General features: G+C 35.9%; 1 protein-coding gene across 2 annotated transcripts; it reads right to left on the bottom strand.

The window, feature by feature from the left end:
• Positions 1–10,902: 10,902 nt before the first annotated feature.
• Positions 10,903–26,535, bottom strand: LOC135849257 (SHC-transforming protein 1-like). 2 transcript variants are annotated; one of them, XM_065369609.1, is made up of 10 exons: positions 25,852–26,530; positions 25,708–25,778; positions 25,570–25,630; positions 25,333–25,506; positions 25,082–25,245; positions 24,866–24,996; positions 24,543–24,686; positions 24,339–24,445; positions 17,557–17,667; positions 10,903–17,267 (listed from the first exon to the last, which is right to left on the bottom strand). In XM_065369609.1, exons 1-10 carry the CDS (start codon positions 25,957–25,959, stop codon positions 17,142–17,144), a joined length of 1,197 nt encoding a protein of 398 aa, XP_065225681.1. In that variant the 5' UTR covers positions 25,960–26,530; the 3' UTR covers positions 10,903–17,141. The 2 variants fall into 2 exon arrangements, with proteins under 2 accessions (XP_065225681.1, XP_065225682.1); XM_065369610.1 differs by lacking the exons at positions 10,903–17,267; positions 17,557–17,667 and adding an exon at positions 17,674–20,644 and having other exon boundaries at positions 25,852–26,535.
• Positions 26,536–27,804: the final 1,269 nt, after the last annotated feature.

The following is a 27,804-nucleotide window of genomic DNA, read 5'->3' on the forward strand; positions in this document are numbered from 1 at the left end:
GGCTAATCGTGTGACAGAGAAAGGGATAGGACGCGCGACATGGTCGTCGTTAAAAGTTGAAAGTACGTGTTGTAAATTTTCAGGAAGGACGCAGAGAGTATTGTTTAAAGTTGCGCGATTTCGTGTATTTACAAAGTTTGACAGATTTCAAAGTATATACAGAAACACACACATACTCGTAGTCGTATAGTACCTATACTCGTCGTACTTGTAGACGCTGGCCCACAACTTGAGACAACACCAGTGAGTCGCGTTTAGTAAAATGGATATGGATATAGAAGTGGGAAAAAAAGGAGCGAGAGAAGTACGAGTAGACACGTTAATATAAACGACAAGGTTTTTGTGTTTGCTTCTTTTACGAAAGCAATTTTAGTGCTGTCAAATTGCTGTTGTGTTTTGCGAGTGGTGCTATTATTTCGTATAAAATCTACCTACGAGTATATAAGAACGTCCTGGTTTACATATTTTTTTTTTTCGTATGCGGTGAAGAACCTTTGCCAAATGGTCGTATTCGTCAATCCATCCAGTATCGTGATATGTCGTGCTCTGCTAGCGAGGTTTTCCCTACATCTGATTCGTTTTTCCCAAGTTGAATTTTCTCCACTGTTGTTGCCTTGTTGGTATAATAAGGATGGATGTTGAAAAAATGATAACAGAAATTTTTTTAATGATTTTTTTTTACCATTTCAAAAACAAATTTGTTACAGTAGATACCTATAATTAAAAAAATGATACAAATTACAATTGGAAAAAGTGGTGGGAAAATTCATTTAAAAAATGAAAAAAACGTACCTACTCTGATAATAGGTGCGTTCTTTTTACCTCAACTTATTCAACTGTTGAGAAAAGTTGAGTTTTGGTCGTTCTTTTTACTCAGTTGAAAAAGTTGTTGACAACGATGACGTCACGGATTTCAACAGATTTCTGTTGAGTGCGTTCTTTTTACGTAAAATTTAAACAGTTTAACTCAACTTTCTAAACTGCTCCAGAGCAGTTTACAAAGTTGAGTTGAATCAGTTGAGGAGTTTGTTTATGTTTATCTGATGTATTACCTCGTGAATTTTGTTCAGCACTCTAGTGAAAGTCAACAGTTTAGTGTTTTTTGTTCTTTTTGGAAAGGAGTTTTGTGGAAAACCAAGTCAAATTTATTAATTGTGACGTCGTCGCTGTTTCAACCAAATTTTTTAAACATAAACTAGTTGAAAAATTATCCAACAGTTGACGGTAAAAAGAACGCACCTATGTAATTACAATTAGGTATGCAATAAGTATACCTACCTATTGTCAAAATATTGAAAAATTGAACAATTTTTATGATAATGTAAAATAAATGGAAAAAAGCTTGAGATATAATTCATCAGAATTTGGGGGCAAAAAATGATTTTTAATAGGAAAAATCTTGTTAGAATTTTTTAAAAATGTAGGTATGCCCCCCGCAAAAATGTTTTTCGTAAAAGTGATCTTTATTCTATTTATTTGAAGTTTAATGAGTGTCCAATGAGAAGTACTACCGCATTACCTAATTAATAAAATTCAAAATAATTCAATTCAACTTCAAGTTTTGATTGTTTTTCATGTCAGAAAACACATTTCTGACTTCAAAACATCAAGTTATGGACCAAAACAGAAAATGATGATACTCTACATTTCTGAGATCTTACTTCACTTTTTCCACCACCTGCCCCCCAAAAATTTCCAATAGAGATGCCGAAATGACTAATTTCAAGAAAACAGCTGGCCCCCTTTAAAGGTCAATAACTCCGAAATGAAGAGGTTTTGGTCCATGGTGTATGTAACATTTTTTACTCGTATGTGGTTTCAATTTTTCAGGTCTTATCTGAATCACCCTGTATAATTATGTATTTCTGAATTTCGAAAAATTCTTCAAAATCAAAATCACGCTATATTTCAGCATTTTTTATCAATGTGTTTCATTTTGTGCAGCTTCTTGATTAAAAAAATAAGTTTTTGCTACTCCCTCCTCGGGGAGGAGGTACGGAGCCTAATTTTAGTCAATATGTAAGAAATGTAAAATATTATGTGACATATCATTTCACATGTTTTTGAGGGTGCTGAATACGAATATCGGCTCATTATTTTGATTCGACCTCTCCAATCCCTCCATTTACCTTCAAATTGCTGAAAATTGAAAAAGTCGTATAACCAGTTGACCACATGCTAGCAAAAAGCTAGCGTTTTATTCGCGTTTTGATAAGTTGCTAGCAATTTACTCGCTTTTTGTGGCCAGCAATAATTGTCTCGCTAAAAGTAAGCGATTTTCTTGCAGTTTTTCGCTAGCAAATTCAATTCTAGCAATTTTCGAGCTGTTTTCCAGCGACTCTCAGCTAGCTTTTACTTCACTTTAACTTGATCGCCTTATGCTAGCGTATTACTGGCGGATACTTGCTCGCAATTCTATGCTAGGACAGTTCAAGCAATATTCTCGCATATCTCAGCTAGCTTTTCTTTCACTTCATACATGCTCGCCTGATGCTAGCGTATCACTGATGGATACTTGCTTGCAATTCTATGCCAAGAAAGTTCAAGCAATATTCTCGCATATCTCAGCTAGCTTTTGCCTCACTCTATACCTGCTCGCTTAATGCCAGCGTATCACTGACTAATATGTACTTGCTCACAGTTTTATGATAGGAAACTTAAGGTAATATTCTTGCATCTCTGAGCTAGCATTTACTTAGCCATCTGGCTCTAGAAAAATGTAAGCAAAAATATTCCTGCATATGACAATAGGAGTAATTGCGCCCCCCCCCCCGCCGATCTTCCGGGGCAACTTTTTTCTTAAAGGGGACAACAAAATTTCATCAAATGGACATGGAAAGCTGTAATTTACTCTACACTCCAATTTTAACACCCTCTGAAGACGACTTCAAGTCATTTTAGAGCCTCCAGTAGGCTTTTGAAACTTGAAATTCCCACAACATTAATTTATCAATTGGAGTTGGCAAGCTGAAATTTACTTCGCAGGTTTCAAATGGTTTTGAAGCTTCCAGCTACTTTTAGAAAATTCCAATTTTCCAAAAAACGCCATACAACCTTCGAAAATTCGCTGGAGACTCCAAAACGACTTGAAATCCACAAGCAGTCGACTTCGTAGCGTATTAAAATTAGTTTGCAGAATGAATTTCGACTCTCCATCTCAGTTTGATGAAATTTTGTGAAAATTTAAAGTTTCAAAAATCTGCTGGAGGCTTAAGGAATTTTCAAAGAGTCGCTGGAGGCTCCAAAACGACTTGAAATTCACCTGCAGTACTTCGTAGCGTATTGAAATTGGTTTTCAGAATAAATTTGAGCTTTACAACTTCAATTTGAGTTTCAAAAATCTGCTGGAGGCTCCAGAACTGTTCAAAACAAGTTGAAACCGTTTCCCATCGATTTGGCATGTCGAAAATAGGGTATATCCCAAATTTCAGGTTTCTTGGTCAATTTGGTAAAATTTTGATTTTTTCTCACATTTTGGCCAAAATTTGATTTTTGAAAATTCACCAAAAATCGAAAAAGGTACTTTAGCACTTGAAATTTTGACAGGTGATGAATTTTTGCATGATCTTTCGATCTACGTTTGTAAGGTTTGAAAAATTTCGTGCACGTCCTATGTTGAAACGCAAAATCTGCGATTTCGGCTGACCTGTCAATCAAAATGGCCGCCATTTTGTGAGTAAGGCCAATTTTTTTCAGCAAGTTTGCTTTAAAATGTTACTTAGGATGTCCCCTCTAAGAAAAAAGTTGTCCCGGAGGATCGGCAGGGGGGTGCAATTACTCCCATTGCCGTGGACTAAAATATTGTTGAAATGTTTTTGAAATTTTTCATTTTCAGTTTGTTTGATACTTCATTTTCAAATTTTAAATTTTGACAATTTTTCTATTTAAAAAAAAACTTCATTTTTTATTTAATAAAGAGATTTTTCAACCTAAGCGCTAGCATAATGCTAGCGAATTGCTAGCGTCGATCTCTCTCATGGTATAGTTTGCTACTCTTAGATAAAGTGTGTCATCAAGTTGAATATAAGCTCAAGGTGGTATCTTGTTGAAAAGTAAGAAGAGTGACATCACTCTTCTTATACTATCCTAAGATGCTAGCGTTATGCTAGCTCTGAGCTGGGACAGTCGCCTAATTTTTGGAATTTCCTGGAAAACTACCACCTGTGAAAGCTAAACACCCAGAATTTTTAAAAATTAACTAATAGTAATTACTTTACTGATCAAGGTTTTTCTACGCTAGCAAAATGCTAGCTTCTTGCTAGCATAATTTGCGCTAGCGTAAATGGTGCCGGAATATGAGACACTTTTTGCAAAGATTTAGTCGCATGTACGTAGCAGAATGCAGAGCAAAGTGCCAACAAAATGCTAGCTTTTTGCTAGCTTTGTGCCAGCTACGTGCTAGCTATTTGTGCGCAATTCTGCTACTCTAATGCGACCTAATCGCAACTGATTTGCTAGCATTTTTTCAAAAAAGTGTCTCATATTCCGGCACCATTTACGCTAGCACAAAATTTGCTAGCATCTGGTCAACTGGCATATGGTTTACTCAAGTTTTCGACCAGACAGTTTTTAAACACATTTTTGGGCAGTTTTAACAAAAAGTAGATTTTTTGACAGTTATTTTGGCAAAAAAACGAGATTTTTTGATAGTTTCGATGAAAAGCAAGATCTTTTTAATGGATTTGATCAAAAAAGCAAAACTTGTTCATAATGATAATTTAGCAAAAAAAAAAAGGAGGACTTTCTATCAAATCTTAGCGATTTGGGCTAGCTTTGGGGGGGGGGGAGGGAGGAATTTCATCAAAAAACATGAAAAGAACAAATTTTTGAAAAAAAAAAACAAGATTTTGGGCAGTTTTGTAAATAAAGCAAAATTTATTGGGTAATTATGGAAAAAGAAAGACTTTTTGACAATTTTTTAAAAGGCTACCTATAGGTGGATAAGTATGGCGAATTTGCTCCCGAGAGCTTCAGGGTTGATATTTGCATGGAAGGTGGGTACCCTTGAGCACCTTCCGTCACGAAAGTTTCAGACCCCCAGACCCCCCCCCCCCCGTTTTTGAGAAACCCCCCTTTTTCTGAAATTACAATAAAAAAATTTTCTCAGTCCCATGTGAACCGATTTTTTTAATTTTTTGGTATGTTGTAAATATCCATAAGGGGTATTCCCACAAAAATTTTCATCCCCCTCCCCCCATATTTTCCCACCAAAATGACGTTTTTTAGCTTTGTTTGCCCGTTTTAGCAATGATCATGATTTTGCACAAAAATGGGAATAGCATTTTTAAATGTGTTTTTGACCCCCAAAAAACATATATTTTTTTCAAAAAAAAATTTTTGGTGGGTCGTGGTCAAAAATTGAAAAAACCAACAGAGGGGGGTTAAAAATGGATTCTGGTGTAAATTGTTGTTTTTGGTATAAACGAGGTGTCATTTCCATATGAATCGAACCCCCCGAACACGAATATGACGTCCAATTTTATGCCACCCTCAACCACACCCCTCCAGTGCCTCTGCCCCCACCTCAATTTTTACTATTATATTAAAAGTTGAGCTACATAATAATATTGGTGTCGTTCTCATATGAATCAAACACCACGAACACGAATACGAAGTCAATTTTTATGCTACCCTCATTCACACCCCTCAGGTGCCTCTAAACCCCCTCAATTTTTACTGTATTAAAATTTGAGCTATTTTCATAATATTAGTGTCGTTTCCGTATGAATCGAACCCTCCGAGCACGAATATGACATCCAATTTTACGCTACCCTCATTCACACCCCTACAGTGTCTCTGCCCCCACCTAAACAATAAATCTTTTCAGCCAACTCCGATCAATCTTCGACCAATAATTACTTCAAATCAAAGTGAATGAAGGTAGCATAAAATTTGACTTCATATTCGTGTTCGGGGAGTTTGATTCATATGAGAACGACACCAATATTATTATATAGCTCAACTTTTAATATAATAGTAAATTGAGGTGGGGGCAGAGGCACTGGAGGGGTGTGATTGAGGGTGGCATAAAATTAGACGTCATATTCGTGTTCGGGGGGTTCGATTCATATGGAAACGACACTAATATTATGAAAATAGCTCAACTTTTAATACAGTAAAAATTGAGGGGGGCGTAGAGGCACTGTAGGGGCAATTTCTACGGGAAATAAAATCTTTTTGTAAAGCAAAATGTTTTTGAATTCAACTTTAAAAAAGGAATTTTTTCCAAAAATGTAGGACTTCCTATCCGTAAAATTGATATGTTCATTTTTACAATTTTTTTTTATGACACAATGAGTTGTTTTTCTGGATTCTTTTTTTTTTTTTTTTTTAGTGAGGAATCATTTATTTTTCCGGGCAGTAATTTTTTTGTTGGGGAGGGGATGGGTCAAAATTTTATTTGGATGTAGATTACATTTCGTTCGTCGTTATATGAAATCGAATTGTCGTTCGTATTGCCTAAATTGTCGTGCTGAACTGTCATTAACATTTGTCGTTAAAATAGGTACCCTATTTTGTCGTTCAAATCACTTTTTCTGTCGTGTGGTATATCTACGAGTACATATGGTTTATTAGGTTTTTGGGGGTGCTGAATACGAATATCAGCTTGTTTTATTTTTATTTGGCCTCTGCAACTGTCCCATTAAATTTTTAAAAATTTTGAGGTATCATCGAACGTTGGCTACAGAAATATTTTCCCTGGATTGCATCTTTGATTTCCTTGTGATTTTTGAAATGCATGCCATTGTTTCACTTTTAGGCTTTGTTTACAATTAGCCAAATTGATCTTTCACTTGAGAAAATTTCTCACATTCGCCAAGTTATATCACAAAAACACACACATATTGCACACATTACACATCCTCGTGTACATATACAATATAAAAATTCAACAACCAAACTTCTACGATGACCTCACGTCACATTTCGTCGCGTAATTCACCGCCTTCTCCCCCCCCCTCTCCGAAAAAAAGTATAAAAATTTACGCAGCTCGAGAAAAACTCGCAAAGAAGAGGCAACATTTACGTTTGCGGATATTACGTAGAACTATACCTACTATATCTACTACATAAGGTGAGCTAAGCTCGCGAGTTTCGTCCTGCTCTTTTTTTCCTCTCCCCCTGGTTGTTGTTCGCTCGAAAACTTAACGGCCATTAAGCAATTTTGGCGCGGCCACGTTAACTAATTCGGCTACTTAAAAACGGGCCTCGCGCCGGAATTTAATAGCGTATCTCGTAGCAAAGCGGCGAAACTTTACGGGTTAGAATTTATTAAAATATGCCTCAAGTTTTTTTGTTTATATGTTAGTATTTTTTTCTCTGCTAGTATAGGAGATATAGCTATGCGAAGCCGAGGTGATGTGGAGGATGAGCACAAAGTATAAGGGATAAGACGAGAGAAACGAATTTTTCGGCGTATAACAATTCTTATCGTTGGTAGAGAGAGAGAGAGAGAGAGAGAGCGAGTCAAGGGGAAAAATATGATTTGTAACGTATGGAAAATGAAAACATTTCGACGCGAGTATAACTTTTAAGAGTTTATCTTGTTCGAATGGAGGCTGCTGCGGCTTCTCATGGTTTTCAGCTTCGGCATCTCGAAGAAGGCGACGGCTGATGCGGCGTGGGGGACGGGGGCGGGGGCACGACTACTCTACAAGCGGCGTAAGAAAACTGCACTCATGGGGCTAATGAATGGCAAGACTTGTTCGTGTATATATTTTCCAAACCTCCTTCGGCCAACTTCTGATTTAAACTTTCCACACAACGATAGATTAAACTTCTCCGCTCCTGCGCTTCTCACTCCAGCTCACTCTTACTTCTTCTTACACGCAAACCATGCATCAAAATGTTAAAAGCCTTTTCTCTCCCAAGTTGACACTGGTATCGTTAAAACATTTACATGTTTTCCTTTCTTCCTCCCCTCCTCCTCCTCCTCATCATCTTTGTAGTACTCTCCTAACGGCCCATTCGAACAACTGCCGCCGAAAATGCCTCTACGTTCATCGTGTTCTTCATCGCGGCGCAAATTATTACAAAACGATAACGTGCCGAAGCCCAATTCGCCGGATGCAAATGCGCGCCCAAGGTATCTTTTCTCAATATATTCGATTAATATAGTTTATTTTTTTTTACACCCCACCGGCCACCTCCCCCTATTGTCACTGTTTCACTATGTAGCAGACAAGGTACCCCATTTGGTACCCACCCTTACGAAAGTCGTTACGTTAGACTACACTTATACTGGTAGTCGTACTTACGTAAAAGGGGAACGCTAAAGTTACACTGAAAAGTATATGGTACCTCTACACTACCTACACCTACCCAATCAATCGTGAAAAGGCGATGACGCGCGAAAAAAGAATCAAATAAAACGAATGATAAATGAAACAAACAAAAGTACATTATATAGTCGCGCGAGAATCTTATACGTAGACGTAGCGTATATAACAGTTACTCATTCGCGAATTTCCCTACTAATACATCATTTCTACAACAGCGATCAAAAAGAAACATTTCCAGTATATTTCAACGCGATGGCTGAATTGAATTTTCCATGACAGTCGATATTAAAACGAATATAGGCAATATTTTACACACATCGGTTTAATATAATTTAGCGACTTGTGTCGTAAAAGTAAAGTCACTTTGTGCAGTGGAGGTAGACGTAGAGGAGCAGGGAAAGGAGTCCGAGGAATATTATGCATCGTTGAAGGAAAGATGCTTCGTTATGGTGGAATTTTCCTAAAATTTACAATTTCAATTTAATTTATCTCATTAGTTATATACCTACAAAGAGGGACTTTATGTTTATTTCATGAAGATATTTCGATGAGAGGTTAAGATTTTTATAAAAGTAAAATATTTTCAGAGTTTGTTACGTCATTTAAAAAATAAATAAAATAAAAAGAAATTAAAAGAAATAAAAATATCAAAAAAAATCATGAAACGTAGTAGCTAATTTAAATAAATCAGTTTTTCATTTTTTGTTATTCAAATGCACTCGCCCAAATCTTAAATTCTGAGGGGAAAACTAATGAAAATATATTGTCATTATTTTTTATCATTTTTTTCCATAATTTTTCACCAGAAATATCATTTTTTTTATTTAAATGAAAATTTCTTATTTTTCATACCAATCATAGTTATATTTTCCTGCTCTCCCCTCCTCCTCCTCCCCCAAAAAATCAAAGCTCTTTCACTAACAATTTTCAAAAAGAGAGTTGAAAGAGCATAACATTTCTTACAATCAAAAACACTTTAGATGAGCCAAATTTCAATCGCTGAATTTTATGTATTTTTTAATGTTTGGTAAATTTTTAAAAATTCAAAATTGCCTGAATTTTGATGGAAAAAATCGAAAAATGATAAAACTTGAGAAAGCGAAAGCTGGATTTTTTTCCTTGCTTCATTTTTGATCCTTCAAATCGGTACTTACGTACTACCTACTTATGTACCTTTGAGCTCTTATAGACCCTCCAACAGGTTTTTATATTTTCCTGTACTGAGAAGATGTTGCATTTTTCGGTTATTTTTTTGACAATTTTTCCCAAACTGGACTACCTGCTAATTTTCTGGTGGTCCAAAAATGCTAAAAACTGTTACCAATCGATTCCGGAGATTGTAAATAATGCATAAAGCAGACCTAAATTTTACAAAATATCGATCTCCTTAACAAAAAATATTTAATTTGATATTCAAAACTCAAAAAATGAAATTTAACGTCAAAAATTCAGCCTTGTGGTGAATTTTTGGACGTTCTTTCAAAGAAAAAATACATAAAAAACAACAATCGACAATTTATTGCATAAAATTAAAAAGAAATCAAATTTTTCTCCCTCTACTTCCAGTGATGAAAAACTGAAACTAAAAATCGAAAAAAGCAAAACAGATTTTTGGTACATACTTACTTAGTTCATTTTTAAAAATAAATTTCCAAAATACTCGTACATATTACGAATTTGATCATGATGAGAAAAAAAGTGGAACTAAAACTGAAACTGGAAAAATCAAAACTGATTTTTGGTACTTAGTTCATTTTTTCCAAGAAATTTCCAAAATATTACGAATTTGATGGGGGAAAAAAGTGGAACTAAAACTGAAACTAGAAATTAGAAAAGAAAAACAGAAAAACTAAATCTGAAAACTGAAAAGCAAAAGTTTTGCAAAATACGCCGCGCCTGCAAATTTCATTTCGAATAATTCTGCATTTAAAAAATTGCTAATACTCCTCCAAAAATCGAGATGAGTACCTGGCCTACCTACCTAATGAAAACAAAACAAAAAACGCACACTCAACGCCATCTATTGACATAACTGTGAAATTTTGTTCTGTTTCTTCAGATTTTTTCAGTTCAACTTTGAGAGCATTGATGATTGAATGTTGTTGTACCTAGTGTTGTATACCAAGGTTTTTGCAGTAATATTTTTCTAGCACAGAATTCAATCCATTATTACGAGTAAATTGGATTTGTTTTTCAAACTCCTTCAATTCACGAGATAGGCAACCAGTCATAACAACGTTTTATGTTTGAATTATTTCGAAAACTTAGTATCTGCAGTTGAATTTTGGCAGACGATCCCTGATACAGGTGAATGTATGTATTTAATTTTCCATAATCCATATTTTATGGTTCTTTTAGGAAACTCAAGTGGGAAAATATAACAGCCAGAGGATAAGAAGGGTTCAAAAGAAAGGTGCATTAAACAGCAGTGTTACAGTCTGAAAAATGACAAACGTGTAGAAATCAGGAACAACTTTACACAAATTTTCAATTATTTTAAACAAGTCTTGTTGAGTATTGACGGAAAAATTGAGAATTTTGTAGGAGAATCAATGCTGCTTTTAAAAGATGTATAGAAATGAAGTATTAATCTCATAGGTACAATTTGAAATACCGGAGAGACAAATATAAAATTTATTTCCTCACATCAATACAGGACACAAATTACAGATAAAATTGATTACATTTATATGCGCTCGTAACTGGGTATCCGGGGTATTAATTACACTACTACAAATAATATTAAGTAACATTGGAAACAATAAACATGATTTTCAAAGCGTAGCATAAAACCTAGAGAAACCCACATACCAGACCGCATATAATTATGCAACGAATCACACATGCAGTGGCATAGCAGATACGAATTAAGGGGCCATCGCTGCTCTCCTATGACGATAAAAATATAAAATAGAACCAAACCTACATACTTTTTTTGTTTTTAAATTTTAGACCAATTTTTTCAAAAAAAATTCATTTTTAATTTAGATTTTTTCATGTTTAAAAATCTGATTTTGCCCCTCTTTGAAAAAATCCTGGCTACACCACTGCGCATACTCATACATATTTTCTTTTTAAAATCTAAATAATGGGTTCCTACATAAAATATGGGATAATAAAGATATCCAAGTTTTCGGTCAGCGACAATCCAATATCATTTGTAAACATTAAGTAGATATCTCTCAACATGAAATAAAAATTTGTAAAATAGAACAAAAAATAATAACATAAATAGACACCATCATATTGAAAAGTGTTAGATAGTCGATGTGATCCGTTATTGTATCGTCTACGTACTCGTAGCTATTCTATAGGTACGAGATAAGCTTGTGGGATTTTCCACTTTGTACTTGTACTCATTGTACATATCATACCTGACCAAATATACGTTATTCCGTTGTGTTCGTTGCTGTAGATATGTTGTATTCGTCTCTCGATAGTTTGACATGGTATCAGGCGTGGTTTTCAAGTTGTAGATTGAAAAATTAATGTGTGGTTGTGGCCTGAATTTTTTTTGAATTTTTTTTGAACTTGTTTGCCGTTTTTTATCGTTACGTAAGTTTTTTAAAGTGAATATGTTGGCTAGAGATCAATTTTGCGGTGTTCCGGAGTTCGATGGAACTAATTATCATACGTGGAGCTTTCGAATGAAGCTGTATCTAGAGGCAAAGGAAGTTTTGACCTGTATCTCAGTTGAACCGACGGATCAGACCAAATCCAAAGACTCTAAAGCCAAGAGTATTATTGCGAATTCGTTGTCTCATGAAATGTTATGTCTAGTTTTGAATCAGACATCGGCGAAAGGTATGTGGGATGTTTTAGAGAAGCTGTATAATCGTGTTGGCCGAGCTGAGCAAGTACTGGCGGAAAATGAGCTCAGTGCTTTACAATATGAACCCAGCAAGCAAACAAGAACCGAATTTATTGCCGAATTTGGAAAACGAGTTCATAAAGTCCGAGCCTCCGGTAAAGCAGTCGACGAAGATGGTGAATTAGCTCATTTATTGTTAAAAATGCCAAAGGAGCTTGAACATTTGAATGATATCGTTGATGTTTTACCTGCCGACGAGTCTAAGCTGCAATATGTAAAATCAAAGTTCCTATCAAGTAAAAAGTCACCCACTGAAGTCCAAAGTACACCTTCCGAAGATAAAAGTTCCAGTTCTGAGATAAAAACTAGCTCCAGTTCCGAGAATAAAAGTGACGAGCCTGCAGATGGTGTTAATTCGAGTTCATTATTTTATGCCAAAAGGGACATTCAGTGTTTCGGGTGCGGTGAAAAAGGGCATATGAAGAAACAGTGTCGTAATAAATGGACTAATCAAGGCAGACGTCATAATGGACGAGGTAATTTTCGCGGTAATTGGTCCAATCGTCGAGGGAGAAGAGGCTATCGGGGTCGTGGTAATAGCAACAATAATCAAAATCGAAATCCGCCAGAATCGTTTCTAATTGAAGTAGATAATCATCAGTTGTCAATTAATAATTCCGAAATCGAAGGTAACAATAGTTTGATGTCTTGGTTGTTAGATAGTGGTGCCACTGACCACCTAGTTTGTAAAAAGGAATATTTTTCTGAGTGTATTCGTTTGAAACAACCTGTTGATGTTAAGGTTGGTGATGGTTATCCATGCAAATCGGAATATATTGGTAATGTTAATGTTGTATTTAAAGTTGATAGAAAATTAACTAGTTGTAAAATTAAAAATGTATATTTGGTAGAAGAAATTAGGAATAATCTGTTATCTCTGAGTACTATTGATCAGGCTGGGTATACTATTGTTTTAGGTGATGGTAAAGCAGAAGTGTATAATAGGTCTAGACAGTTGATAGGTATTGGAACCAAAAAGGGTAAACTGTACGAGATAACGTGCAAATATGAGGGCAAAAATGGTAATTTTGATAACGGTGATAAGTGTATCTATGCTTCACGTAAGGTTGAGACAGATAAAAAGTATTGGCATCGAGTGTTGGGTCATGTGAATTTTTATACTATCAAGGAGTTGGCTAAAGGTAATATGTTGGATGGTTTTCCTAGTAATGTTTCTGATGAGTATGTTGAATGTGATCTGTGTAACCGGAATAAGATGAGAAATTTATCGTTTGGCGGAGGTCGAAGTAGGGCTAATGATTTGCTTGAAATTGTTCACACAGACGTGAATGGACCTCATATGACAAAGGGCAATAGAGGTGAGCAATATTTTGTCACCTTTACAGACGATTATAGCAAGTATGTGAAGGTATATTGTATCAATGCGAAGTCCGAGGTATTCGATTGTTTTGTGGATTATTATAACAAGGTAACGAATTTAACTGGTAAGAAAATTCTGAATTTGAGATGTGATAATGGTCGCGAATATATCAATAGGCGTTTTTATGATTTTTCGAGAGAGAAAGGGTTCTTTATTCAGAAGGTTCCACCATATACACAGCAGTTGAACGGATGTGCTGAACGTCTCAATCAGGTGATCGTTAATCGTGCTAATTGTCTGTTTGATGAGTCTGGTGTTGATAAGAGATTTTGGCCAGAGGTTGTTAAAGCAGCAGTTTACATTGGCAATCGTGTCCTTGCAAATTCAGTGGAAAATCGTACACCATTTGAGCTTCTTTTTGGTAAGAAACCTGACGTTTCGAATCTTGTTTTGTATGGATCGGAGGTTTTCGTTCGTGTACCTGACCAAAGGCGTCCTGATAAATGGTCCAAGAAAGGAGTCTATGGGAAAATCGTTGGTTTTGAGGAAACTGGTTATCGTATCTTGTGTAATGGAGAAATAACTGTGTCTAGGAACGTGAAGTTTATTGATCCAACCAAAAGTAGAATAATGTACCTAGATAGTGATGATGAAGAGGATGAGTCAAGGTCGAATGAGTCAAGGTCGAATGAGTTGAGGTCAAGTGAATCGAGTGAGCGTGAGTTACCTCGGAGATCGTCACGTGAGAAGAAACCAATAGATAGGTATGGCTCACCAGTTGCCTATTTTGTCCAAGTAGGTGTTCCGGATACGTATGAGGAGGCAACTACTGACGAACGAGCTGATGAATGGAAGGAGGCAATGGAAAAGGAGCTTCGAAATATTGAGAAGAATGCCACCTGGATTGAAACTGACCTACCTGAAGGTCATAAAGCTCTAGATTTGAAGTGGGTATATGCCAAGAAAGCTGATGGTTCGCTGAAAGCTCGAGTTGTTGTTCGTGGTTACCAACAAGATGACGAGCTTGAAGAATTATACTCACCAGTTGTTAGTATGGCAGCTGTAAAGACCTATTTTTCGTTAGCTGTGAAGAATAAGTGGCATATTGAGCAGTTGGATGTTGATGCTGCGTTCTTAAATGGTGAAGTCAAGTCGGAAGTTTATGTCAGTCCTCCGAAAGGATATCCTATCAGACCTGGTAAAGTACTCAAGTTGAAAAAGGCACTATACGGTTTGCGCGAAAGTCCGAGATGTTGGTACGAATGTCTTGATAGGTATCTCAAGTCTTTAGGCTTCAAGAATTTTGGTTCTGAGAGATGTATTTACGTAAGAGGAAATGTGTTCATATTGGTATATGTTGATGATTTGTTGATTTGCGGTGGTGATCTCAGAGAAATTCAATCAGTGATTTGGAAATTGTGCTCAAGATTTTCTATGAAGGTCATGGGACCTGTGTCGAATTATTTAGGCGTTGAAATTCGTTATGATCGAACTGGTGGTGTTATGGAATTGGTACAATCGGCATACATTGAAGAATTAGCTGTGAAATATCGTGTAGCAGACTCCGAGCAGATTTTTACAACACCTATGGAAAGTGGTCTCAAGTTGAGAAAAATGGACGAAGTGAGAGATGATTTGCCTTATAGGAGTTTAATAGGTGCTTTGTTGTATATTGCCGCAGCAACTCGTCCTGATATCTCATTTTCGAGTGGTTATTTGAGTCGTTTTCAGGCAGGCTATTGTAAGGAGTATTTTGAGTATGCGTTGAGAGTGCTCAGATATTTGTATTGTACTCGTGATCTTTGTCTGAAATATGTTAGTATTGGTTCCTCGGATCCAGTGTTGGATTGTTACGTTGATGCGGATCATGCTCAAGATCTGAATGATAGAAAGTCCACATCTGGATTCGTTATTCGTGTGTATGGAAATCCTGTGTTATGGAAGAGTGTCAAACAGGGAGCAGTGACCAGAGCATCCACTCAGGCTGAATTTTATGCACTTGCTGATGCCACTCAGGAAGTGATGTGGATCAAGGGATTATTGTCTGAGTTTGGTAAAGTGGATTGCAACGTTAAGATATACGAAGATAACTCTGGTGCTGTATCTCTTGCCTGTAGGGGTAATTTCACTGGCAGAAGTAAACATATAGATATCGCTTATCGTTTCGTTCATGATTTAGTCTCCAAGGGAGAGATTTGTGTAATTCCGGTGGCGAGTGAGGAAAATATCGCGGATATTTTCACCAAGCCCCTAGACCGGACCAAATTTGAATATTTTCGAGGTTCAATGGGGGTCGTTCCTTCTAGTGTCTAGCCTATTTGCATTGAGCTTTATTTATCGTTTTATACTTCGTTGTTTTAAATCATGTTGTGAAATATTTATTTGTTATGTTATATTATTCAATTTGCGTATTATTGTGTTTTAATGGAATATTTTATGGTGATATTTTATAATGTATTAAATTGTTAATTTGTGTCACATCGAGGTGGCGTGTTAGATAGTCGATGTGATCCGTTATTGTATCGTCTACGTACTCGTAGCTATTCTATAGGTACGAGATAAGCTTGTGGGATTTTCCACTTTGTACTTGTACTCATTGTACATATCATACCTGACCAAATATACGTTATTCCGTTGTGTTCGTTGCTGTAGATATGTTGTATTCGTCTCTCGATAGTTTGACAAAAAGAATAAAATAATAAATAAGGTAAATCAGTCCTACTGAATTAAACTTTCGACTCGTCGATATATAATTGAGTATGCAAGAGAGATAAAATAACACCTAAATCAACGCAAAGCTATCGACTATCGTATACATTTAAAAACATGAAATAAAAAAAAAGTCATGTATGTATCCGGGCAGTATGGTAATAAATGCACCATATCTTAGCAAGCGAACTCGTAGGTGGCACTAATGGCCATATCGATGAAGTCATCAACAATCATAAACATAATGACTTTCACATGCTTACAAGTTTTTATATCTTGCGCATAAATTACACAGTACACACATACAGAATGTTCGATTAAGCGTTAAAATATTGACTAGAAACGTGTGTTTGTAAATAAGACAAAAATACAATAAAAGAAATGGGAAAAAAGGAAAAAATCACGGTAATTTACATATACGTAGATATGTTTAATGACGTCAAACCCGCGATATAATTGCAGCAAATTAAAAATTAATTGAGGCGTTTAATTACGCAGCCATATACATAATTTAAAAAGAAAAGCTCTCACAAAAATGCTCTTTCGATGAAAAAAAAACGAAAATCAACACAGAGCTTCAAATAGTGGAATAACTAGCTGAACAGACAAGGGAAGAGATTTTTCTAGGAATGTGTATCGCAGCAGCGGACCAGCCGCAATGTTAAACTTATAAAAATACAACTACCAAAATATAACCTTTGATCAAAAAATGAAAATTCAACAAATTGGCTTCAACTTCAACGCTGAACATTTTTAAAAAATGTAAAAAACCATTCTCAACAAATAATAAAAAAAAACCTAACAACTACACAAAAAAAATCAGTTCAAAGTAACGAAAATAATGGCTGTTCTGTAAACAGAACCGAAAAAAAATATGCCAATATCACCGATGAACCTGATTAATTTGCAATTATTCAATTGCTCTGCTCAGTTTATCGTACTATGGCCAACTGCATTATCATTTCCGGTGAATCGGATTACGTAATATGAGTGCGCTTTCGGCTGATATAATTGGTAGTTTATTCTGACAATGATAATTAATAAGATGACTGACGCTTTCAAACATACGATCTTTCGTACGCACCTGTAATCAGATAAATACGTGTTAAATATTCGTAATCGTTGCAGCGCGAGACTCAATGCCTCCAAAAAAGGTGAAACGTTTCATTCTTTCGAGATTTTTTCTCTTTTTACCATAGATTATGCTCGCTTTATGAATCAACGAGCTTTGAGAAGCATGCGAACCGCATCCTGCACGGTTCGTTACACTTGGTATGTTTAGAAGATGAAAAAAAGTTGGTATAAATGAATAGAGATGAAGCCAAGACGATGGTGGGCGATAGAAAATGAAATATCGGCGCACTTTTACTTACCACTCCTTCCGGATCGATTAATAGAAGATGCTTTTTGATACCGCCTTGGATACCGGTTAAAACGTATTGGCCAGGAGATCCTTGAGATTCTCGTACTAAGAAATCACCATCCTACGAACGAATACATGCGTTAATTACACAATAGATGAAAGTGCAACGGAGCATTAGAGCAATGGATTTCTGGGATGAGAAATGGTTGATTGAATGGTTTCAATTCGAAGATGAAACACATATGATGGAATCTTTGTTTTTCAATTTGCCACAGCCATGGAAATAACTTTTTATCATAATACATTTGCAACTCAATTGCAAGGTATCCACCAGAACCAATTTAGCAAAAAGTATGACTTTTGTAGGACTTGACTTGTATGACTGCAAATCTCAAAGTTTGACTTTTGTATGACATATACGACCTAGAAGACACCCTGACTTGGGAGAGGGAAAGAGATCACCAAAGAAATTACAAACCAAAACCATAAAAACTCATCAGTCACTCAAGAATTTTACTTTTCAGACATGCAGAGCTCCTACTCAACTTTATTCAAAAAAAAAAAAAAGTAACTTTGGTATGGTAATCAAAAAAGTAACCATAATGGTACAAAATGTACCTAAACCAAAAATTTTAATGAAAAAAAACTCACAAAATAGCCAGAACATTACAATTAACTTAATTGAAAAATATGTAAAATAAATTATGAAACTACATATAAACTTTCTAATTAAAGCGCATTAATAAAACGAAACGGAGGACTTTTTGGAAATAGCTGATGGAAAAAATGATCAGGTATCATGACCATTGACCACGATGTAATCCTGCGGGTCAGCACATGCCATTGCTCCATGTTCTACGTGCGCTTCTCACACATTTGGCAAAGCTGCGGCCTGTTTCTCCTAGATTGGAGTCAGTCTACTGGGTCAACAATCATCCTTTTGCTCTGGCTCTTTCTACTCTGCCTTGCACAAACATCATCTCCTTTGATATCCGCTCTTGTAGCCTGTCCAAAGTACTTGAGTATCTGACTAGAGACCACCAGTATTGAGGTGTTGGTTCGTTTTGCTGCCCAAGGGACTCCCAGCAGCAACCTCCAGCACTACATTTCCATTGGGTCGATCTGTCATCAATCCCCTTTACAGATGGCCCAAGTCTCTGATGCATACAGGAACACTGAGAAGACTACCGCATTAACCAGTCAAATTTCAAGGGTCCTGTGTACAGCCAAATCGCTCCATATTTGTTTCAAACATGTAATCACAGTTCTGCTGAGTTGGCAATGGTGATGCATTTTGGCTTCACATCCGCTGGTGTTCTCAATGATGGGTCCAAGATAGAAGAATCTCTGTAAGTACAACTTTGATTCCATCAATTTCCTGGATTTTCGGCAAGCTGTTGTTGGTTGGCTTGACAATTATCATCATCTTTGTTTTTGTTCCACTGATCAGTAGGCCATATCTTGCACTGACTCCATACTTGAGGCTAGAGCCCTGCGCCGACGACGAAATGATCAGCGGCGGCTATGGTGAGCGCAGCGTTGTGGCTGGCGGCGTAGCCGATTCCAGCCGACGTTTTCGGCGGCGGCAAAAATTTTACTCGGCTGCGGCTCAGCCGGCTACAAAGGTTGAAATTTTGAGGTAATTTTCCGTAAATCATAAAATTACCTCAAAATACAAATTTTTTGCGAAAATTATTCAGCTTCTCAAATAAGCATTTAGCATTCTTTTCAAAGCTGAGAAGAGAAATCAATCTAGGTAGTGTGTGGCAAAATTGAAAAATTTAGCCACTTGAAAAAATCCAAAATATGGGGAAAATTTCCCTGAAATTTGCCATTTGAGTGATTTAAATCGGCTCAGCCGAGCAAGGCGGCTTCAAAAAATGTGTGAAAAATTGGTGGCGGCGGCGGCGCGGCGCGGCGGCGCAGGGCTCTAGTTGAGGCTACCAAAGTTGTGTCATCAGTATACTAGAGGTTGGTGATCTGTCATCCACCCATTGCAGACTAGTTGATATCACTATACTCGCAAATAAAACAACATGACATATTCATATTTGAAATATTTTGATTATATATTGTGCTTATTTTGGCCATAGGTGCCAATTTGGAATTGGTGTTGTCAGATCAAGAGATAAGTCTTCATTCCATTTACTTCCAGTTCAGGATTTTTAATTTTCTATCTAGAGGTGGATTTAGTTTCCATTGTCATTTTCATTGAGATTGGTGAGTATTTTTAACAATATTGTCCTAGAACCAAGTCACAAATAGTTGAAAATACATCGCTGTCATTTGGTTGCAGAAAGCTGGATGATTTTACAACTGAGTTATTACTTATACAAAGATTGGTTAAGTACTTGTGCCAGCTTGCTTGAAGAAATGAACTGACTTCAGGAGGTGTACAGTCAACAGCCTCAGATATCTTCTTTTCTTGCTCTTGTAGCAATTTAAATTTTACACACTTGGTAATTGGCTGGATGAGATCTGCCACAATTAGCATATTTTGCGGAGTCTAAATTGGTGGTTCATTCTGTGCTTGAATGAGCCTTGGCACATTTCTCCCATTGTGGATTCAACTTGCAATAATTCTTAGTATGGACAAAAGGCTTGGCAGTTGTAGCACTGTGGTATTGCCAGTTTCTTTTCGAATGTGACAATGATATGAGATAGTGATGATATCCCAGATTTTTTGTCCCATTTCTGTGTCTAAGAATTAGGATCAATCAATGGTTCTGATGAGGTTTCTGAAGGTCTTCAATTGATTTGGGTTTGACACAAATCTGTCTGTTAAGAAGTTGAATTTGAAATTCTGAGGTAACTTTAGTCTTTATAGGGCTAATTCATTGAAGTGATTTGAAGAATCATGCAGAAATGTTGGCGGAACTTTGATAGTTGCTGACACTGTGGTAACATTGCTTTCATTTGGTGGAGGCTTCGTTTTGAGCATATCAAATTTATTTCGTGTTGCTGTACACTTCTCTTATTTTTTTAGCACTCCAGTTTTCATTTGGTCTTTGAGAACGATAAGAAAGTACTTGCTTCAGTTCTATCAGCCATGCTGGTTGGTCTTGTTTGGCGCCTTCATTGATATTTTCTCTTTCTTGCTAAGCATTTTAACTCTTTGTTAGTAAATTCTCTTGAAGAGCAATATTAGTTGATTGCATGTTCACAGTATCATGTTTCTAAGCAAACTATTTTGCCAGAAAAGTGACAAGATTTTGCAACTTTCTAATAATAAAGAAAGGCTTTTTGACAATTTTCCCCCCAAAAGTGTGATTTATTTTTACTCAACAAACAAGTGAGACTTTTTGGTAATCTATGGCATTTTTAGGTTGAACCAAGATTTTTTAGCAATTTGGTACAGAGTGAGACTATTTAGAAATAATTGGCAAAAAATTAGTAACAAAAAAGAATTACACCCCGCCCTCTCCACGATTCCTAATGAACCTACTCCATGAACAAAAATTAAAAATTTCAGTAAGAAAATGTTATGATATCATGGTGGAATCCGCCCCTAATAAAAACAACCTACCACTTCACCATTTATCGTATAAGACAATCTATGAAACAGCTAATGAGCCAAAAATTTGGGGGCTGACAAATCTTCCACACTCCAGAGTCAAGTTAGATTACTAAACTTATTTGAGGGATCTGTCCGCCCAAATTTTTGGCTCATTAGCTGTTTCATAGATTGTCTTATACGATAAATGGTGAAGTGGTAGGTTGTTTTTGTTAGGGGCGGATTCCACCATGATATCATAACATTTTCTTACTGAAATTTTTAATTTTTGTTCATGGAGTAGGTTCATTAGGAATCGTGGAGAGGGCGGGGTGTAATTCTTTTTTGAAGAGTTTTTTTGGAGGATATCAGTACTTTTTTTTCTATATTATTGTGATGAAGTGTTTAATCTAATGAATGAAAATAGCGTTGGTGGCAGGAGCATGCAGAGAGTGGACAGATTACTGGACATTTGTCATTAAACTGACTGGAATAAAAACAGTGGGTTTTTAAGGGTGATGGAGGAAGGGGTTGACCAAAAATTTGCCGATCAGTAAAAAAAAGACTTTAAATTTTGTCAAATAAAATGACACAATAGCGAATACAAATTTCTAAAATGAAATGAGAGATGAAATGACAAGTTTACCAATAATTGATAGAAATACCTATTAAAAAATTATTATTTTAGTTTTTGAATTTTTTGAAGTTTCAAAATGGAATTTTTTAGTTTAGGAAAAGGATAGAAAAAATAGCTGAGTGATGCGAGTGAAAAAACGTTCAAAAATTCAAGAGGTGAGAAACGATGTGTTTTTCAGGTTCCATTTTTTGGCTTCAAAATTTTGGAATTTAAATGTCAACTTTTTAATGAAAACCAAACAAACCTGAACAAAGTAAAGCAAAACGTCATTTCAAGAAGTAAAAAAAAAAACATGTTTTTTCAGGTGAAAAAATGTATCTTGTTTGTTTTAAATAAATTTGCGTAATGAAATTTTTTCCATGTTTACTTTTAAAAAAAAACAAGGGCAAAAGAAAATTTGTACTTTCGGAAGTGAAAAACAACGTTTTTTTACAATATTTTTAAAAATTGAACATACCTATTAAATAAAAATCATAATTATTGAAAAAATCAGCTTACAAAATTAAAAATTGAAAAAAATTTTTGATTCTGATGGGGTTCAAACCGGAGTCTACTGCGTGGCAAGCGGAAGCTTAAACCAAGCAGCCACTTGGGCTGCTTAGAAAACGGCGCATTTCAACTGCATACAACACTCACCTTGTAATGGCAACACGTGTTGTGCTTTAAATTTAACGTACATTTCGATATTGAACGTTTATGTGCGATAATAATTATTATTGCGCATAAATGAAAGCTCATATCAATTTGAAAATATTAAAAGGCACTTCCGTGGTGTTTGGAGTATATGTGAACATAATTTCAACGTGATTGGGACTTTATTCCAAGCTGCAGCTTTTCTTAAAAAATGGATTGTTGGCCATTTTTTGAGTATAATTAAACTACTTCATTAAGAAAAGCTACAGCTTCGAATAGGGCACAAATCACGCTGAAATTTTGTTCAAATGTACTTTGAACATCGTAGATGTGCCTTTTGATGTACGTACATCTATCCCAGCTTTGGTTTGATTGTACTTTGGATAAATATACTGCTCGTTTTTTCAAAATTTGTCATTTTTCAGCATCTTTAGACTCCACTCAAGCTTGATGTAATTGGGCTACAAAGCTAAATTTTTGCATGAACATCAAGTTTGTGGTGGAGAAGTGCCTTTTGATATTTTGGGTCAATTTTGAAAATTTTTGGGGCCCAAAAAGGGGGGGTGCAGGGTCAATTTTCAAAAAATTTACAATTTTTTGCTTTTAGTCAGTAATGGTTGACAAATCAAAGCTATATTCCAAATTTCATCAAAATTGGTTCGGCCAATCCTTCTAACTTTGAGTGGAACTTGAAGAAGAATTTTACCAAAATGACAAAAAACAAGGTACTTGAAACTTTGCGAATTTTTATCGTACAAAAATTATTCTTATATATTCTGAAAGGTCTTTGAAAAATAAGAAAAAAAGTATCTATGCGTTTTTTGAATAAACGCATAGTTTTTGAGAAAATTGCGTTGGAAATATTCTGGGCTAACATTATGAAATGATTTGAGAATATAACTCCGTCTGGCGTTGCGCCGCCTACGGTAACGCGTTTCATGACGCGTTTGAAACCGTGGGAGGGCGGGGTGGCAACGCTACCGCGTCGCCTGATTACCTAAGTTGCTGAAAAAAATATAGTTTTGCAACTTTTTAGTTTGAAAAAAAAACTTTTGAAAATGTTGAAAATAAGCAAGATTTTGACCATTTCTTTGACAAAATAGGCTTTTCAGCAATTTTTGGCATCAATTTTTGGCATCAAAGCGAGAGTTTTGGGAAATTTTTGGAAAAAAGTAATTTAAGACATTTGGAATTTTCTGCAAACAAGCAACAATGTTTGGCCACTTTGACAAAGGATGGATTTTTTTAATTTTTGGCAGAACGCAAGATTTTGACAATTTTAGCCAAATTGAGGCAGGCCTTCATATTTTGAGTCACTCTAGAGCCTTCAGTGATTTTTCAGTTTTCTCAAGAATTCTCAAATCGTCTTGGACAGGCAAAAAATTGATCTGGAATTTTACGCTAACCATCCAACACAGTCAAGCCGACCAAAGTTACAAGAGCTGAAATTCGTTTTTGGCCTTTTCAGAAAGGAGAAATTTGAAAGTTTTGGAGCCAGGTGATTAGGTAGACACGCCAACGATACCTTGCCGAAAAAACACTCTTCATATACCTTTATCAATTTTTTTTTCACTTTTTCAGGATTTTAAAAATTCTGAAAATAGAATGCGTGAAGTTAAATTGGAGGAATTATTTGCACTGATTGACTTGTCTGAAAAAATTAAAAAATTGCCCCAAAACAGTTTTTTTTTCAAATATTTTTTTGGATTTTCAAAAATTTGCTAAAAATCCAAAAATGAACTTCAGCTCCTGACATTTTGGTTATGAGGGTTTCAGAACATGATTTTCAATTCATCTTGATTTTGTTTAAATCTGACTTCTGAGACTAGAGAGAGTCAGTTCAAAAAGGTTCTCTTATCAAGATACCATAGCAGTCCCTATATATTTGAACTTTAGTTCCAAAATATCGGAACATAATATTGAACTATTAACAACAATCAACTGCGGGGAAGTCAAACCTCAGATGAGTCAATACACAGTTAATTGATGATTCATCGAGTTTTATCATATTATTACAAATTCGACTCACTTGTTTCAACAAAGCTTCGGCCTGCTGCCTTCCGATGCTTCCATGAAACCAATTTTCTTCATGCAGTCTCGAATTACTATTGGTCATATCGTTACTGATGAATGGTTCTAGAACGAACGAAAATAAAACAAATGATTAAATAATCCAACGCAGACACAGTTTCTGAGAGTTTGAAGAGAGCCAAAGGTTGTGAAGCACACTTACGCATATCAAAAACATCTCTCGGCTGGCTGGTTTTAGGATCGTTTAGAACGATATCGTTTATATACTCATGGATCCGTGACTGAGACGGAGGAGGCGCGACTACTTCACAATTAAGATCTATTAAATTCGTCGATGGTAATCGTTCTGTGAAAAGAATAGGAAAAAAATGCTCAATTTTTGGGTGAAAGTGCTAGGAAAAAAATCGTACAAAGACGACCTTGCTGAAGGTAATTCATTCGCGCATTAGCATGAGATAATTTGATTAAACAGTCGGCAATATGTAAGTATGCAGATTGCATATGTGAAAGTATGGTATATCATACCTCGTGGTTCCGGTGAAATATTATTACGATTTATGTTCGGTAAAGGAGGTACCGGGGGTGGACCAACATCCGGCGGTACTTTACCCGGCATATCATTATAATATTCTCGATCTCGTTCATCTCTGGTCATCCTGTAAAATTAAACCAAATCAATGACGTGTTGTCACGAACGACCATCTCCTAGAATGGTGTCATTTTCATACATAACAAACTTACGGTTCAATCATAGGTCTATTCAAGAACTGCTTGAACCGTAAATCGAAAGCTTGACCTATCGTTGTAATAACATCTTGGGCTAATCCACCGCCACATTCTAGCACAAAACAAGCTCTCCAATTGTTCGCATCTTTGGCCACATATGCGACGAAATCTAACGTATCCTGGATATCCGACAAAACAAGAAACTTTTAGTATTTTTCACAGCAGCAGAATGGTGTCGATAAAATCACAGGAAGAGTCTAACTCACAGCATCTCCTCCTGAAGCAAACGAGATACGAGGCATATCGTGCATCGCGATACTAGTATCGTTATCGAGTAATTTCAATGCCAGACAGGAGCTGGAAATTGATAATTTTACATTTGATCCGGCATGCAGCATATTTGGACGATCGCCTATGGCTTTAGATACTCGTTTATCGATCTGTAACAAAGTATGTGTTAATTGATGGTAAACTATGATGAGGAGGTTTTTCAAAGAAAATACCTTTCGTTTGCGGTCGACGGTTTTCAAACAGGCTGCTTCGCAGACTCGATTAATACATTCCCTAAAAAATGAATACAATCGTAACAAGATCGTGAATCATACCACAAGAATTTTGTTGAATTCAATGAATGTTCTTACTTGGCTATTTGAAATCTAGAATCGAAATCTAAACTTTTCATTGACGTGTTTACATCCAAACATCCGATATACTGAAAAAATTGCCAATATTAGTAAAATCAAAATTTGATAATGAAACGAGTATCTAAAAAAGAGATGACTTACTCGGACAGCATAAGTGACGCCCTTCTTCATAATTGTTTGATCGGGATGTAGCCATCCTCGAACTGGTTTATGAAGGAAATTACCAGAAGGTCCGGCCGAGTCTGGCATAATATTGGTAACTGAACTAGTTCGAAACCAAGGACCAATAGATGGAATAAAATCACGACGATTCCGATAAAAATTAACTCCAAATTAAAGTGAACATCGTCCAACTGTCCAACATATCACTTTATTATCAGCAATATGTATCCGCGCACTCAAATAAAATCCCACGATAGTACTAATAACATTATTACTGAGGTAATAACCTTCGGTGAGATAATTTCATTCGTTTATCAGGGTCTGGGGCCCGGACAAAAACAAAACGACCGCAGACTACGTAATTTAACAGCTTAATTAATCTACTGGCACGACGAAGAATAGAGCACTACAAGTAATTTACTGATAATAATTTCGTGTCATGTAAGCAAACGTTTTGAGAGTTCGTATTGTGTTTGACCGAAGTAGCACATGATTAACAAATCATATCTCACACCAACTGTACACGAATTACAAATGACAGTACGCAAATCAAATAATCGCAAAATAATCGGAATAATTTCAATGCTTTTGCTTTCTCGCGAATTCGAAGTATTTATGATTATGAATCATAATCATTCCATAACAAGACCTTGTTCGACTTGTTCTCCTTCTCCCTCTTTTTCATAGCTCTCATTCTCAGCAGACAACTAAAGCTCTTTAATACAAGTATGGAAATAGATTATGCTCTCAAGAAAGTCTTAGTATTTTACGTATGTATTACGTACTGCGCATGGCAGGTTGGTGTCGTCACGCGGTGGAGGTGGGTGGAGCAACCAATGGGGTGCAACGTTGTACGTGAACAGCTGATTTGATGCTTGCTCGCGCACTGCGCAGTACGTAAAACTTACGTAAAATCCTATGACTTTCTTAAGAGTATAATCTATTTCCATACGAGCTTTACAGACAACTAAGCTACTAGCGATCCTGGCATAGAAAAAAAATAAAAAACCATTGAGACAGTGTGACTCCTTCTGAAACAAAAAAAGTACTTCTGGCTTATTGCTAAAATTTTTATTTTCTCAAAAAAGTGAAAAAATTCCGAAGTCTCATTCCCTTCCCCCTGTTATGCTTCATTGCTGTCAAAAATTGTCAAAAAATGGAAAACGTAGCATGACACTTGTGGAGTGAAGTTTTTCTTGGGTAAGTATTTATTTTTACGTACTAAAAATAAAAAATTTATGCACTCGCGTTTGAGTCTAGAAAAAAAACTAAAAAGTGTTTTTTAAATATTTTTTTATACTTTTCAAGCTTTTTCAAATATACTTTTTTTTAACGATTTTTTAAAAAAAATCATTTGTCATAATTTTGGTATTTTTACCCCCTCCCCTCTAAGATGAGTAGGTACCTAGAAGTTGGTCTTTTTTGCCAAAAATTCCCAAAACGTTTCGCCTCGCTTCTTATTGAAACGTTGCAAAATAGTTCAATTTTTTGACAAAAGTTGTGAAAGAATATCACTTTTTAGCCAATAATGGTCAAACAGCAAGACTTTTTGCTCAGCAAAATTGCGACCATTTCCCAAAAAGTTCTCTTCTTCGTAAAAATTGTCAAAGTCTTGTACCTACTTATTTTGCTATTTTATCGTCAAAATTGCTACAATGTTTCGTTTTTTTGTTAAAAACTTAAAAATTGCTAAAAGCATTGTCTTTTCTAAAAATTATTGTCGAACTCTGGTTTTCTACCAAAATTAGCATTATGTACGTGGATGAGAGTTGAATACACAGACACACTCCAAGTGTACATATAGAACATTCCTAACATACGTATGTAGGTACTTTACAAGTCGCACGTCACGTTCACGTCCTAAAAAAGCTGCAAGTTGGCCCTTTAGAATCCGTACAATAATAATTGATGATACCATATCAGTAGCTCAGT

This window comes from Planococcus citri, chromosome 5, assembly GCF_950023065.1.
Source record: "Planococcus citri chromosome 5, ihPlaCitr1.1, whole genome shotgun sequence".
In the NCBI taxonomy this organism is placed as follows: Eukaryota; Metazoa; Arthropoda; class Insecta; order Hemiptera; family Pseudococcidae; genus Planococcus; species Planococcus citri.